This window comes from Hyperolius riggenbachi, chromosome 2 (assembly GCF_040937935.1).
Source record: "Hyperolius riggenbachi isolate aHypRig1 chromosome 2, aHypRig1.pri, whole genome shotgun sequence".
Lineage (NCBI taxonomy): Eukaryota > Metazoa > Chordata > Amphibia > Anura > Hyperoliidae > Hyperolius > Hyperolius riggenbachi.
This window is the reverse complement of record NC_090647.1, coordinates 533,894,480-533,907,732: the sequence shown is the minus strand read 5'-3', so window position 1 is coordinate 533,907,732 and position 13,253 is coordinate 533,894,480. Positions and strand designations below refer to the sequence as shown.

Below are 13,253 nucleotides of genomic sequence, written 5' to 3'. Positions count from 1 at the left end.
TCTAGCTTGCATGTGAGGGTTAACTTACCCAGGCTGCCATCTTCATTAATCCGCCTCCAATTGCGTCCCACGTCGCGTCACGTGACTACTGCGCTTCCTCCTTCTGGGTTGAAGGAGGAAGCGTGGCAGGCATGTGACACCACTTGGGATGCAACTGGAGGCGGATTAAAGAAGATGGCAGCCTGGGTAAGTTAACCCTCCCTCACCCGCCCGCTCAGAAGCATTAATAAACGTTTGGATTCCCCTTCGAAGCTCATCACTGATAAGGGCCTGTTTCCACTAGCCGCTGTGTGCGGCTGCGAGGCGCGCTGTGGCACTTCCGGGTCTGCGAGTACGCAGACAGATCCCAGAAGCTGGGCCATGCACGGCTGTGGGATTCGCTGCTGCCCGCACGGAAAAATGCTGCAATGTCGGCCGAATCGCTAGGACAAGCGATTCGGACAGCGGCAGCATTATCCCCTATGGCAGAGTTTCCCCATGCGATTCGCTTGCGGATTCGGCCTGATTTCCACAGCAGTGGAAACGGGTCCCTAGGCAGGCCTCATTTTGCTGTAGTGTTTTAAAGAAATCACTAGGGCGTAGTTAGCAGTCACCAGGTCAAGATGACTTTGTCCTTGTAATGTTTAAAACCTCATTACAACAGTAACATAACACTGTCTTTGCTCAGATATACAGCCAATAGCAACCATTTATAAATGAGCATTGCAAATGTGACGCCTGCAAGCAAGACAGTATATTTCTCACCTTGGCGTCCTTCTATAAAACATCCTCGGAAATGAAGCCTCCATATACATTTTGATTCACGTCACCTTTAAAGAGAAACTCCGACCAAGAATTGAACTTTATCCCAATCAGTAGCTGATACCCCCTTTTACATGAGAAATCTATTCCTTTTCACAAACAGATCATCAGGGGGCTCTGTATGGCTGATATTGTGGTGAAACCCCTCCCACAAGAAACTGAGGACCGTGGTACTCCTGGCAGTTTCCGGTCTGTGAACCCTGTTACATTGTGGGAAATAGCTGTTTAAAGCAGTTTCCAACTGTGAAAACAGCAAGCAGCAGCTACATCACTTACCAGCAGTAAAAATGTCACCATGTGATAAATGTCAGAATATAAATCAGCGATTTAAAAGAATTTACAATGGGCAAACACTAACTAAATCATTTATACATAATTATTGTAAAAACGAAGCACTTTTTTAATACATTATTCTCACTGGAGTTCCTCTTTAAGTTCATGTTTGCTGCAGGTGTGTTTTGCGGTAAGCCACATAGGACAAAGTCCTCTTACCCTTTTGTGCCAAGAACAACGTTATCTACATCTTGTATTAATAATCTACCCCTTTATTTAAAGGTACTCCGAGCACCTCTCATGACAGACGACTTCCAAAGTCGTGCTATGACCCCTCTGGAGGAGCCTCTTGCAATGGCCATGCGTGTCACTTCCTCTTCATTCCGTGATGCACTTCTCTAACAGAGAAGACAGGGGTGACCCAGAAGTTATAACATAGCCAAGATGGCAGCCGCGATTTTTAAATTGAAATCGAACAAAAACTATTTGGTGTAGAACGGCTAATGAAACAGGAGAGCACAAGCTACTTTGCAGTACTGGTCGGAGTCTTAAAGGCATGCCCATGAGAGGTGCTCGGAGTCCTTTAAAGGGATACTTAAGTCATAAAAAAAACTGTTTTATTTATTTCTTTTTTCGTAGTACGAACAAGGACGCTTGCGGCCAGGGCGACAGGCTTAGTTGCTGAAAACGAAACGGAGCCAAGACGGGGGGAACAGAGGATCGTTGAGTACCGGTGCGGGCACAGGGCGATTGCAGGGGGCCGGTAGAAGCCCCAGGTAAGTAAAACTGACTTTTTATATGACTTAAACGGAACGTCCGAGGAGCCTAGAAATAAAAAATCTGCTTACCTGGGGCTTCCTCCAGCCCCTGGCAGTCTTCCTGTGCCCACGCCGCAGCTCCAGTGACTCCCGGGCCCCTCGCCAGTTCAACATCTACTTGCGCTCCAGCGTGCGGCTAACGGAGTCGCACTGACGTCATCCAGACTGCACTGCGCAGGTGCAAAACTACTGCATCTGCACAGTCCACATGACGTCAGTGCGATTACATGAGCTGCACGTTGAAGCGCAAGTAAGCCTTCTGTACCGGAGAGGACATTGGGTCACAGGCGGGGAGCAGAGCTGTGGCGAGGGCACAGGGCGGCTGGTAGGGGCTGGAGGAAGCCCCAGGTAAGTGGATTTTTTTCTTTTTAAGCTCCTCAGACGTGTCCTTTAGGTATCCTTTTAAATGATTATACAGTGCTGCGTAAGATGTTGGCACTTCAGAAAGAATAATAATCATCCGAGGAACTTGCTTTAACACACAGCGAGAGGGGGAGGTGGAGTGAACCACAGGAGGTAGAGGGGCAGGTGGGGTAAACCAACTGAAGCAGAGGGGGAGGTGGGGCGCACCACAGGAGGGAGAGGGGGAGGTGGGGCGCACCACAGGAGGGAGAGGGGGAGGTGGGGCGCACCACAGGAGGGAGAGGGGGAGGTGGGGCGCACCACAGGAGGGAGAGGGGGAGGTGGGGCGCACCACAGGAGGGAGAGGGGGAGGTGGGGCGCACCACAGGAGGGAGAGGGGGAGGTGGGGCGCACCACAGGAGGGAGAGGGGGAGGTGGGGCGCACCACAGGAGGGAGAGGGGGAGGTGGGGCGCACCACAGGAGGGAGAGGGGGAGTGTCACTCAGCAGGGACAGCACAGACATTCGGAGAACACTTTCCCCGTCTTCTCTCTCTTGCCAAACCAGCAACAAATACCTGTTTTATTTGTGGTGGCGTATGAAGCCAAGAAGCCCCGGCCAGAGATGTGGATGCCGCTCATGAACAGTACGGTGACCTCATGGCTCCTGGACTCAATAACGTCCTCTGGTCTCAGTGCCAAGCCGCAGTACTTAGCCCCTAGGCAGAAAGGAAGAGACAGGAAACCTTTAATACATGGAAAACCAAAGCATGTTTCCAATAAGTGACAGCCTCGAAAAACCGCCAGATGGAACTGCTAATTGAAGACATTTGATGAGAAAACATCAGCTTGTAAGCTGGTACGGTGCCAGCCGACGGTAGTCGTAATGCGTATTAAAACATCAGCTGCAACTTTTGGATAATTAGAATCATAACCAAATCATTTACTAAATTATTTAAAAGGATAACAGCATATTCAAGCCCCAGGTATCTTTGTGCTGAAAAATATGGCAAAAATGACGCCTACGGTGTGTGTGAGGAGTAGTGCAGAAGCTTACTGCACCTCCCTTGCCCTGCCCATTCCGAAGTCCTGGTTGGCGGGATCGGTGCCCTCTGATCCAGACATACTATGTTGCACATGCGCAGTATGTCTGCTTGGGCACCTTGTGACCGTGCCGCCAGCCGACCTCAAGTCTAGTGTGTGCGCTGGGTACATCGTCTCACGGGACTGCGAAAGCGCCCAATGGGAAACTTATCAGATACTTACCTAAGCCGAGGGAAGGCTCTGGGTCCTCATGAGCCTTCCCTCTCCTCTCCCAGAGCCCATTCCAGCGCTGGCTCCCCTGTAGCAGTATTTGAATAGATTAGTCAAATACTGTTCTTTCTGCCGCTGAATGGAGGCTTCAGAAGTCTTCGAGAGACAGAGTGCTCCAGAAGACAGGCCACTCTATACTGCGCACGTGCGAGCGCCCATTCGATGGAGTCGCCTGTCTTCGGAAGGGCTCACCTCCCGAAGACCCCGCGATGGGGAGTTTAAATGGGGGGAGCCAGCGCTGCACCGAGGGCACCGGGAGAGGAGCGGATTGATCGCAATCGCAAATGCCGCATTGAGAATGTATGCCAAGGGATACATTAGCAGCAGTACTGCAAAAGTGCCCAGTATGAACCAGCCCTTAACCTCTTCACCTCTAAGGGTTTTTCCCCTTAAAAAACCAGAGCAAGTCTCACCTGTCAGCGCTCCTTCTATTCATATGCCTATAACTTTATTACTACTTATCACAAGAAAATCTATCTTTTTTTTTTGCCACCAATTAGGCTTTCTTTGGGGGGGTGCTTTCTGCTAAGAATTATTTTAATGTAAAAGTGTTATAAAAAATTCATTTCTTCTTAGTTTTCGGCCATTATAGTTTTAAAATAATACATGCTACCATAATTAAAACCCACACATTTTATTTGCCCATTTGTCCTGGTTATTGCAACGTTTAACATTTTTTCCCTAGTACAATGTATGTCGCCAATATTGCATTTGGAAATAAAAGTGCATTTTTTCAGTTTTGCGTCCATCCCTGATTACAAGCCTGTAATTTATAAAGTAACAGTAATATACCCTTCTTGACATACATATTAAAAAAGTTCAGTCCCTAAGGTAACTATTTACGTATTTTTTTAATTTGTAAAATGGCGAGCGGTAGCGCACAGCAGGGAGGGACATAGTAGCTACGCCCCAGCAAGCAGTAATGGCATTTTGCAGGGACGTAGTTAATCGTCCTGGGGGAGGGTAAGTGGTTAAACAACCACGATCGCGAAAAATCATAAAATTTTAAATGCATGTAAACATATACAAAGTACATTTCTTCCAGAGTAAAATGAGACGTAAATTACTTTTCTCCTATGCTGTTGTCACGTACAGTAGGTAATAGAAATCTGACAGAACAGACTGTTTTAGACTAGCCCATCTCCTCATGGGGGATTCTCAGGGTTTTCGTTATTTTCAAAAGCACTTAGTGAATGGTAGTTGCTCCGTTCAACTGCCAAAAAAGTGGGCAGAGAGAAGGGAGGCTGGCCAGCATGTCTGTATAAATACTTTTCAGGGAGTGTCTTTGTATAGAATAAAGGCCATGCTGCGAATACCCCATGAGGAGTTGGGCTAGCCCAAACCGTGTCGGTTCTGTCAGATTTCCATTACCTACTGTTAGTGACAGTAACATAGGAGAAAAGTAATTTATGGCTCGAAGCTTAACCACTTCAGCCTTCAGTCGTTTTCACTTTATGCATCCGAGCAATTTTCACTTCCCATTCATTAGCCTATAACTTTATCACTACTTATCACAATGAACTGATCTATATCTTGTTTTTTCCGCCACCAATTAGGCTTTCTTTGGGGGGTACATTTTGCTAAGAGCCACTTTACTGTAAATGCATTTTAACAGGAAGAATAAGAAAAAAACGGAAAAAATTCATTATTTCTCAGTTTTCAGCCATTACAGTTTTAAAATAATACATGCCTCCATAATTAAAACTCATGCATTGTATTTGCCGATATGTCCCGGTTATTACACCGTTAAAATTATGTCCCTATCACAATGTATGGCGACAATATTTTATTTGGAAATAAAGGTGCATTTTTTCCGTTTTGCATCTATCACTATTTACAAGTTCAAAATAAATTTTTTTTTAGAAATATGTCATCTTTACATTGATATTTAAAAAGTTTAGACCCTTAGGTAAATATTTACATGGTTTTTTTTTTTATTGTAATGTTTTTTTTTTTGTTTTTTTTTTTGTATCAAACATTTTATTTGGGTATTTTTGGGAGGGTGGGATGTAAGCCATAGTTTTATAATGTAAATGTGTCTTGAGTTTTATTTTTTTCACTTGTAGTTGTAGTTTTACTTTTTGGCCACAAGATGGCGGTCATGAGTTTGTTTACATGACGTCACTCTAAGCGTAACATACGCTTAGAGCGACGTATGGGGGACGTAACAGCCAGAAAAAGCACAGCTTCCGAGAGAAGCTGTCGCTTTTTCAGCGGGGGAGAGGAATCAGTGATTGGACACCATAGCCCGATTCACTGATTGCCAAGCTAACGAACCGCGGCCAGGAGCGCGCATGCACGCGCGCGATCGGCCGCGGGAGCGCGCGGACGTGCACATGGCCTCCTGGGCGTAGCTACTACGTCCAGGAGGCCAAAGTAGTTAAATTTGAATGAAGTCTTTCCCCCTCAGTCCACAGTGGCCTGGAGGGGGAATAGTAATTATAGCGTCCTGGACTTTTGCAGGAGCAGAGTGAGCAGTTTTTCAGCTTCACCCTGCAACCCAAATTTCCCAGGACCGTTTTTGCATGTATGCGGAGGAAGGCACACCAAATACGGAGAGCACAATTCACTTCTACCACACACAGATGTCATTAGATCGCTCTCTCTTTTTTTATTTTTTGAAGGAAATAAATGAATTTAACGTGTACCAGAGACCTGGTAAAGTAAAGTAAAGATTTGATACTTACCCGGGGCTTCCTCCAGCCCCATAAGCACATCTGAGTCCCACGTCGTCCTCCCGCTGTCTGCCGTTCAGCAGCGATCAGCCCCGGTAACAGGCTTAGTCGGGCCAAGTCTGGGTCTTCTGCGCATGCATGGACCTCCCGCTCATGCGCAGTAGACCCGGACTGCCGAGCCTGTTAACAGGGCTGATCGCTGCTGAACGGCAGACCGCGGGAGGACGACGTGCTTATGGGGCTAGAGGAAGCCCTGGGTAAGTATCAAATCTTCACTTTACCAGGTCTCTAGTTTACTTTAAAGGGGAACTGAAGAGAAAGGCATATGGAGGCTGCCATGTTTATTTCCTTTTAAGCAATACCAGTTGCCTGGCAGCCCTGCTGATCCTCTGCCTCTAATACTTTTAGTAATAGACCCTGAACAGGCATGCAGCAGATCAGGTGTTTCCGACTTTCAAGTCAGATCTGACAAGACTAGCTGCATGCTTGTTTCTGGTGTTATTCAGATACTACTGCAGAGAAATAGACCAGCAGGGCTGCCAGGCAACTGGTATGGATTAAAGCGCACACACACACACACACACACACACACACACACACACACACACACACACACACACACACACACACACACACACACACACACACACACACACACACACACACACACACACACACACACACACACACACACACACACACACACACACACACACACACACTTGTTTAAAAAAAAAAAATCAAATAAAAAACATCATTGTAGATAAGCTGCACTGTAAGTAAGTCCACCGCAGTATATTTATGGCACGATGGGCAACCATTCTATTTCTGTGAGCAAACAGTGCACTGAAATATTACTGGAACAGCCGCAGAATACTGTTACAGAATTAGTACGACCCGTAGTATATATGAATCACAAGTGTTGCTATGGTAACGTGTTACTGTAGCAAAGCTCACATTATGCATGCACCATGGGTGGCGCACATTGTACAAAAAAACCCCAAAAGTGGTACTCTGTGCCGTTAGTACCGGCAATACTGCCAATGGCGACACATTAATCAACCGCAATGTCACAAAAACTATGATCTACTGATAAGTCGGCTCTGCTTCCATGTCCCTCTTGTCTCTTCAGAAGGGCCTGCATTGGAAAACAAGCCGAATGTACAACGCATGTTGAACAGCATGATGAGGACTGTGTAAGCAGACAGAGGCGCCAACAGAATAAAATATTCTAAAACGTTTAAACAGAGACATAGAGGTGCTGAGCTTTGCACCAGACCTATTTGAGTTTTATGCTTCATTTTTAATTGCCTGATGAAGCGGGAGATGCCTGCAAAACGCTTTGCACTTTCTGGAGTATATAAATACATTTTTGTTGTTTTGAATATACACAACACTCGTGTGTGTCTGCTTAGAGGAGGTAAGTCCACCTCTGCCGCCTCTCATTTTAAACGTTTTAGAATATTTTATCCTGTTGGCGTCTCTGTCTGCTTATACAGTTCCTGAGTCCACCATTGGTGGAGGGGTGTTGCCTCTTATTTCCTATCTACAGAGAGCGACTTCTTCATCCTGAGTGGGGACAGGTCTGATCTCCTCACCTGCTGAAATAGTGGTTACCTGGACGGTAACCCATGTTTGTGAGTATAAATAGGTACTTACTTGTCATATCCACATACCAGTACATACTACACTATATTGGGCTCTCGGTGTCTCCATTCTGTGTTCCTCTGCAAGCATGATGGGGAGTTTGAAATATCTAAGGTTGGCCATAAACACTGTATCTATCTTTCTGGGTATAACAAACACATTGATTGAATCTGCCTGGTATCTATTGGTACCAACATGCCCAAACAATCGACATTTAAAATTTTGGACAATTTAGTAACTGAAAAGGTGATTAAGCATATGGAGAAATTGCCCCTTTGCAGGCACTGGAAGCATGCTCAGGGGACTGATGGCCAATGTACTGCACTGAGCGGTACAAACCTTGTGATCTGATCGCTTCTCATGTAGATTTCTCCTGAAACTTAAATACAGATTGAGTGAACAAGGAAACAGAATAGGTCAATGTGAACTTAGTGATCACATGCCATCTTTGGTCATTTTCGGCTCATGTATGGTCAGCCTAAGCCAAGCCTGGATTGACCTCACAAAAGCCTATAAGCACAGATGTCCTGACGCCCTAGACTTTGCCCTCCATGAACTTACAAACTCCGCCGAACCAAACTACAAGTGTGCTGGCTAGCCTAGGTGTCACTTCTCCCTTACTTCCCCTGCCTGGCGTAGGTAGTTACAGGTACCATTTAATATTAAGTAGCCAGAGGTTCTCTTCGGTAAAGACCCTAGAATGTTGGGTTCCTCTAGTAAAGATCCTGGATTGGTGGGTTCCTCCGGAAAAGAATCTAGAATGGTGGGTTCCTCCGGGGAAGTCCCTAGAATTTTGGATTTCTCCAGAGAAGATTCTGGAATGTTAGGTTCCTCCACTGAAGACCCAAGAATGGTGGGTTCCTCCTGTGAAAACCAAAGAATGTTGGGTTCCTTCGGTGAATACTCTAGAATGTTGGGTTCCTCCGGGGAAGATACTGAAATGGTGGGCTCCTCCGGTAAAGACCCTAGAATGTTGGGTTACTCTGGTGAAGACACTAAAATGTTGGGTTCCTCCAGTGAAGATCCTGGAATGGTGGGTTCCTCCAGTAAATACCCTAGAATGGTGGATTCCTACAGTGAAGGCCCAAGAATGGTGGGTTCCTTTCAGTAAATATTCGAGAATGGTAGGTTCTTCCAGTGAAGACCCTAGAATGGTGTGTTCTTCCGGTGAAGAGCCTAGAATGTTGGGTTCCTCCGGTAAAGAGCCTAGAATGTTGGGTTACTCCGGTGAATACTCTAGAATGTTGGGTTCCTCCAGTAAAGACCCTAGAATGGTAGGTTCTTCCAGTAAAGACCCTAGAATGGTAGGTTCTTCCAGTAAAGACCCTAGAATGGTGGGTTTCTCCAATTAAGAAACAGTTTGGATTTGGATGCACTACCTTTCCATAACCAGCAGGTACAGCTCATGCAATTGCCATTTTGGGAACCGTCTAGCCACGGACCATATATCTATTCACTAGAAGCCACAGTAAATACCTCCCTGTTAAAAATAGATCACCCCCAGAGGGCTAAAGTGTAGCTTAGCATAACTACTGTAACATTACCAGAAGTTATTTACATTCCGGAGTCTCACGTAAGCTTGGCTCTTCACACTGAGATCTGGGAGGTGCCTGAAATTTACCAGAGCTACATGACACAAAACAAAACCACATCTCTGGGAGAACAAAAAAGGGTCTCTCTGCAAATTCTCAAACATTATCCATTGTTGCTTCCAGCATTCTCGAGCTGTAATGTGACTTGCAATCTCTTTCCTCGAATGCTGTAAATTAAATGAATTAAAATTTCCATTTTACTGAAAAAAGGTTTAAGAAGCCCCATAAGAAGTTCTAGACAGTAACTGTCACATCTCTAACAGTCAGTGTTGCAATGATGCTTTGAAATCCAGAGGAAGGCTACAGCAGGCTCGGGCTCGCTGTAGCAAAGAATCCTTCTGCCAAAGTCGGGGGCGTCTTTTAATTACTTGTCTTCATTGGTCTTCACTGTTACATGAGTTTAACAAGTTGGAAGAGTTCAATGACAGGGAGTTAACGGTCTCTAATAAAAGACCTACTCCAGGCTCCCAGTAAGTATGGGCACAGTATCGTAGGAACCAGTCAGAGGGAAATGCTGTGTAAAGTCTGGTTTAAAGAGGCACTCTAACGACATGTAGTAGAATGTAATATAATATTCAGGATACCTAATGTTACAGTAATCATGCTGATTTCAGGATCCAAAACATTTCCTATATCTATATATTGCTGTACCTTTGTATTTAACCCTGCCCTCCCAGTGATGTTTAGCCTAAGCTAAAGGACTAAATAATTGATTAATTAATACTGTAAAAAAGGAAGAAAAAAAATGTATTTATTAACCCGCATTGCCAGAACCATTTACTTCCAGGCTCCAGCGATGAGCAGCTCTAGCTTCCTCCGCTCTCGCCGGCATCCACGCTCGTACTGCCGTTAAGTTCCGGGTCACGGCTTGATGAGGTCATCAAGCCGGGACCCGACACTTACATCAGAGCGAGCGGGGATGCCGGCCAGAGCAGAGGGGAGCGGTGATTGCCGGGGGAACGTCAGGAAGGCGAGTGGATCCTCTTCTTCCCCTCCTACCGCCCCTGCTTTGATAATGATCACTATGATCCGCCGGCGATCATAGTGATCACGTGATCAGGAGCCAATCACCATGGCTCCTGATCACTGAGGGGAGATGTCAGCTGTCATAACAACTTAATCTCCCCTCTCGGTTGCACACAATCGCATAGGGAGTGGAAACGGCAGGTGGCGTAAATCCTACGCTGCATCAGCCTATGGCAGCCACAAGTGCGGCGTAGGATCTACATGCGGCGGTGCCCAAAAGGTTAAAGGGAGCCTAAAGAAAAAATTAAAAAAAAACAAGCTAATTGATACCTAAGGAGAGGGAAAGCTCTGGGTCCTACAGAGCCTTCCTGGTCCCTCATCCACCGCTGGCTCCACCATAAGCAATCTCCGACCGATGGGTCAGAGACTGCTTTGTGTCACTGCGGGAAGCTTCAGAATTCTTCAGGAGCCTGAGAGCTCCTAAAGACGAACCGCTCCGTAGTGCGCAAGCACGCTCTCCCGCATACTCATGCATGCGCAGTACAGAGCCGCCTGTTTTCAGGAGCACTCAGGCTCCCAAAGTCTCCCGCCGTGGGAGATTTTAACCGGGAGCCTGCGCTGGAACGGGGGGACCGGGAGAGGAAGGGGAAGGCTCTATAGAACCCAGAGCCTTTCCTCTCCTTAGGCGAGTGTCTTTTTTTTTTTAAATTTGCTTCAGACTCACTTTAAATAACAACTCAAGCAAGAGGGATATGGAGGCGTATTTTTTACCTTTTAAGCAATTTCAGTTGCCTGGCTGGTCTTGCTGATCCTCTGCCTCTAACAATTTCAGTTGCCTGGCTGGTCTTGCTGATCCTCTGCCTCTAATACTTTCATCCATAGACCCTGAACAAGCATGCAGCAGATCAGGTGTTTTTGACATTTTCAGATCTGACAAGATTAGCTGCACGCTTGTTTCTGGTGTGATTCAGACACTTCTGCAGCCAAATAGATCAGCAGGGCTGCCAGGCAACTGGTATGGTTTAAAAGGTAAAAATTATGGCAGCCTCCATATTCTTCTCAATTCAGGTGTCCATTAGGCTGGTTTTACATGTATTTTTTGCGTTGCGGTGGGGATGCCATGGCCCTCCCGCATTTCACCACAACGCAAATGACAAACCTATAACCCTGTGGCAGAATTTGGCGACAGGCCCAGACAACGATGCACCATGCTACATGCATTAACATTTTGCGGACCACGGACGTCCAGCAGGTGGTGCTACCGTTCCGACCGGACGTTGATTCAATGTCTGTGCTAACAAACCGTCCCGACGCGATCGTGCGCACCGGAGAGGAGAGACTAAGCTGTCATATGACAGCTAGCATCTTCCCTCAGTGATCAGCAGCCATCGCCGTCGGATCGTAGTGATCACTTTGACAGCTTCGGCGGTAGGGGGGAAAAGAAGAGAATCCACTTACCTCCGTGCCGTTCCAGCGACGATCGGCGCCCCCCTCTGCTCTGCCCGGCATCTCTGCTCGGTCTGACGTCAGCGCCGGGTCCCGGCTTGATAACGTCATCAAGCCGCGACCCGGACCTGAGCGTCATTTGGAGCGGAGATGCCGGCTGGAGAAGAGGTGGCTACTGCGGCTCATCGCTGGAGCCTGGAAGGTGAGTGATGGCTGCCAGCTACAGGGGGGACACCTGCCTCCATGGGGGACACCATGCCCAGCCAGCCACAGACAGGATCCGGCCGCCCGACCCCCCAATGCAAATTGCCCTGGTCCTTAATGGGGGTTAGGCGGCCGGTCCGGTCCTGAAGTGGTTAAGTACGGTGCTTGCTTACTTCTTGTGTATGTTTACATGTATCTTAAATTTTACAATTTTTTGCGATAGTAGTCCATCAAAGAGAAACTCCGACCAAGAATTTAACTTTATCACAATCAGTAGCTGATACCCCCCTTTTACATGAGAAATCTATTTCTTTTCACAAACAGACCATCAGGGGGCGCTGTATGGCTGATATTGTGGTGAAACCCTTCCCACAACAACAAAAGTAGGTACTCTTGGCAGTTTCCTGTCTGTGAACCTTGCTGCATTGTGGGAAATAGCTGTTTACAACTGCCAAAAAAACATGCAGCAGCTACATCACCTGGCAACAGTAAAAATGTCACCATGTAATAAATGTCAAAATGTAAGTCAGGGATTTAAAAGATTTTACAATGGGCAATCACTGACTAAATCATTTATACATAATTATTGTAAAAATGAAGCACTTTTTTTCTTACATTATTTTCACTGGAGTTCCTCTTTAAGGTGTGCATGAACAGTACTGTCCATCCATGAGCAGTTCTGGTTTGTGTGACACTTTTCTGCTGCCCTATGACAAGGCATAGCTATGTTGCAGAGTACGCATGAAGCACAGGCCCCGGGAGGAGATGAGACAGTAACCTGGAGAACATCGCGCACTGAGCTGCACAGTTCTTTGCCATTTAAGGGCCTGAGTGTTTATCACCTCACAGAGCAGCCTGGATGCTACGTGCCGCTCTGTGAAGTGCTGCCTCAGTGCTACTCCGCATTCATGTAGCAGCTACCAGTAATTCTGAGGCCCGGCCGCCTCCTCAGACACTCTGCCGGCTAACGTTTCCAGTTTACAAGGATGAGCGTGAAACTGTAAATCCAATATTCATAGCCTAATAACCTTTTGGCTTCCGACACATCAAAGCGCAGCCTGAGAGACCAAAGCAAAATAGAGGCTTCCTGGAAAACTTAAATAAACCCTGAGCGGATACGCAAGGACGGGACGATTTGTCCTTATAATCAACATTATGCAATGTGAAATGGCTTCAT

At 46.6% G+C, this 13,253-nt stretch overlaps 1 protein-coding gene across 5 annotated transcripts in view; it reads right to left on the bottom strand.

The window, feature by feature from the left end:
• Nucleotides 1-13,253, bottom strand: part of DCBLD2 (discoidin, CUB and LCCL domain containing 2) — a 133,017-nt gene that overhangs the window by 56,812 nt on the left and 62,952 nt on the right. For 4 of the 5 annotated variants that reach the window (XM_068270677.1, XM_068270679.1, XM_068270680.1 and 1 more), the window contains exon 3: nt 2,811-2,951. In XM_068270677.1, coding sequence (XP_068126778.1) covers nt 2,811-2,951 — 141 coding nt within the window. Of the gene's footprint in view, nt 1-2,810; nt 2,952-12,691; nt 12,777-13,253 lie in introns of those variants that run through there. The other variant, XM_068270681.1, reaches the window with a different exon arrangement.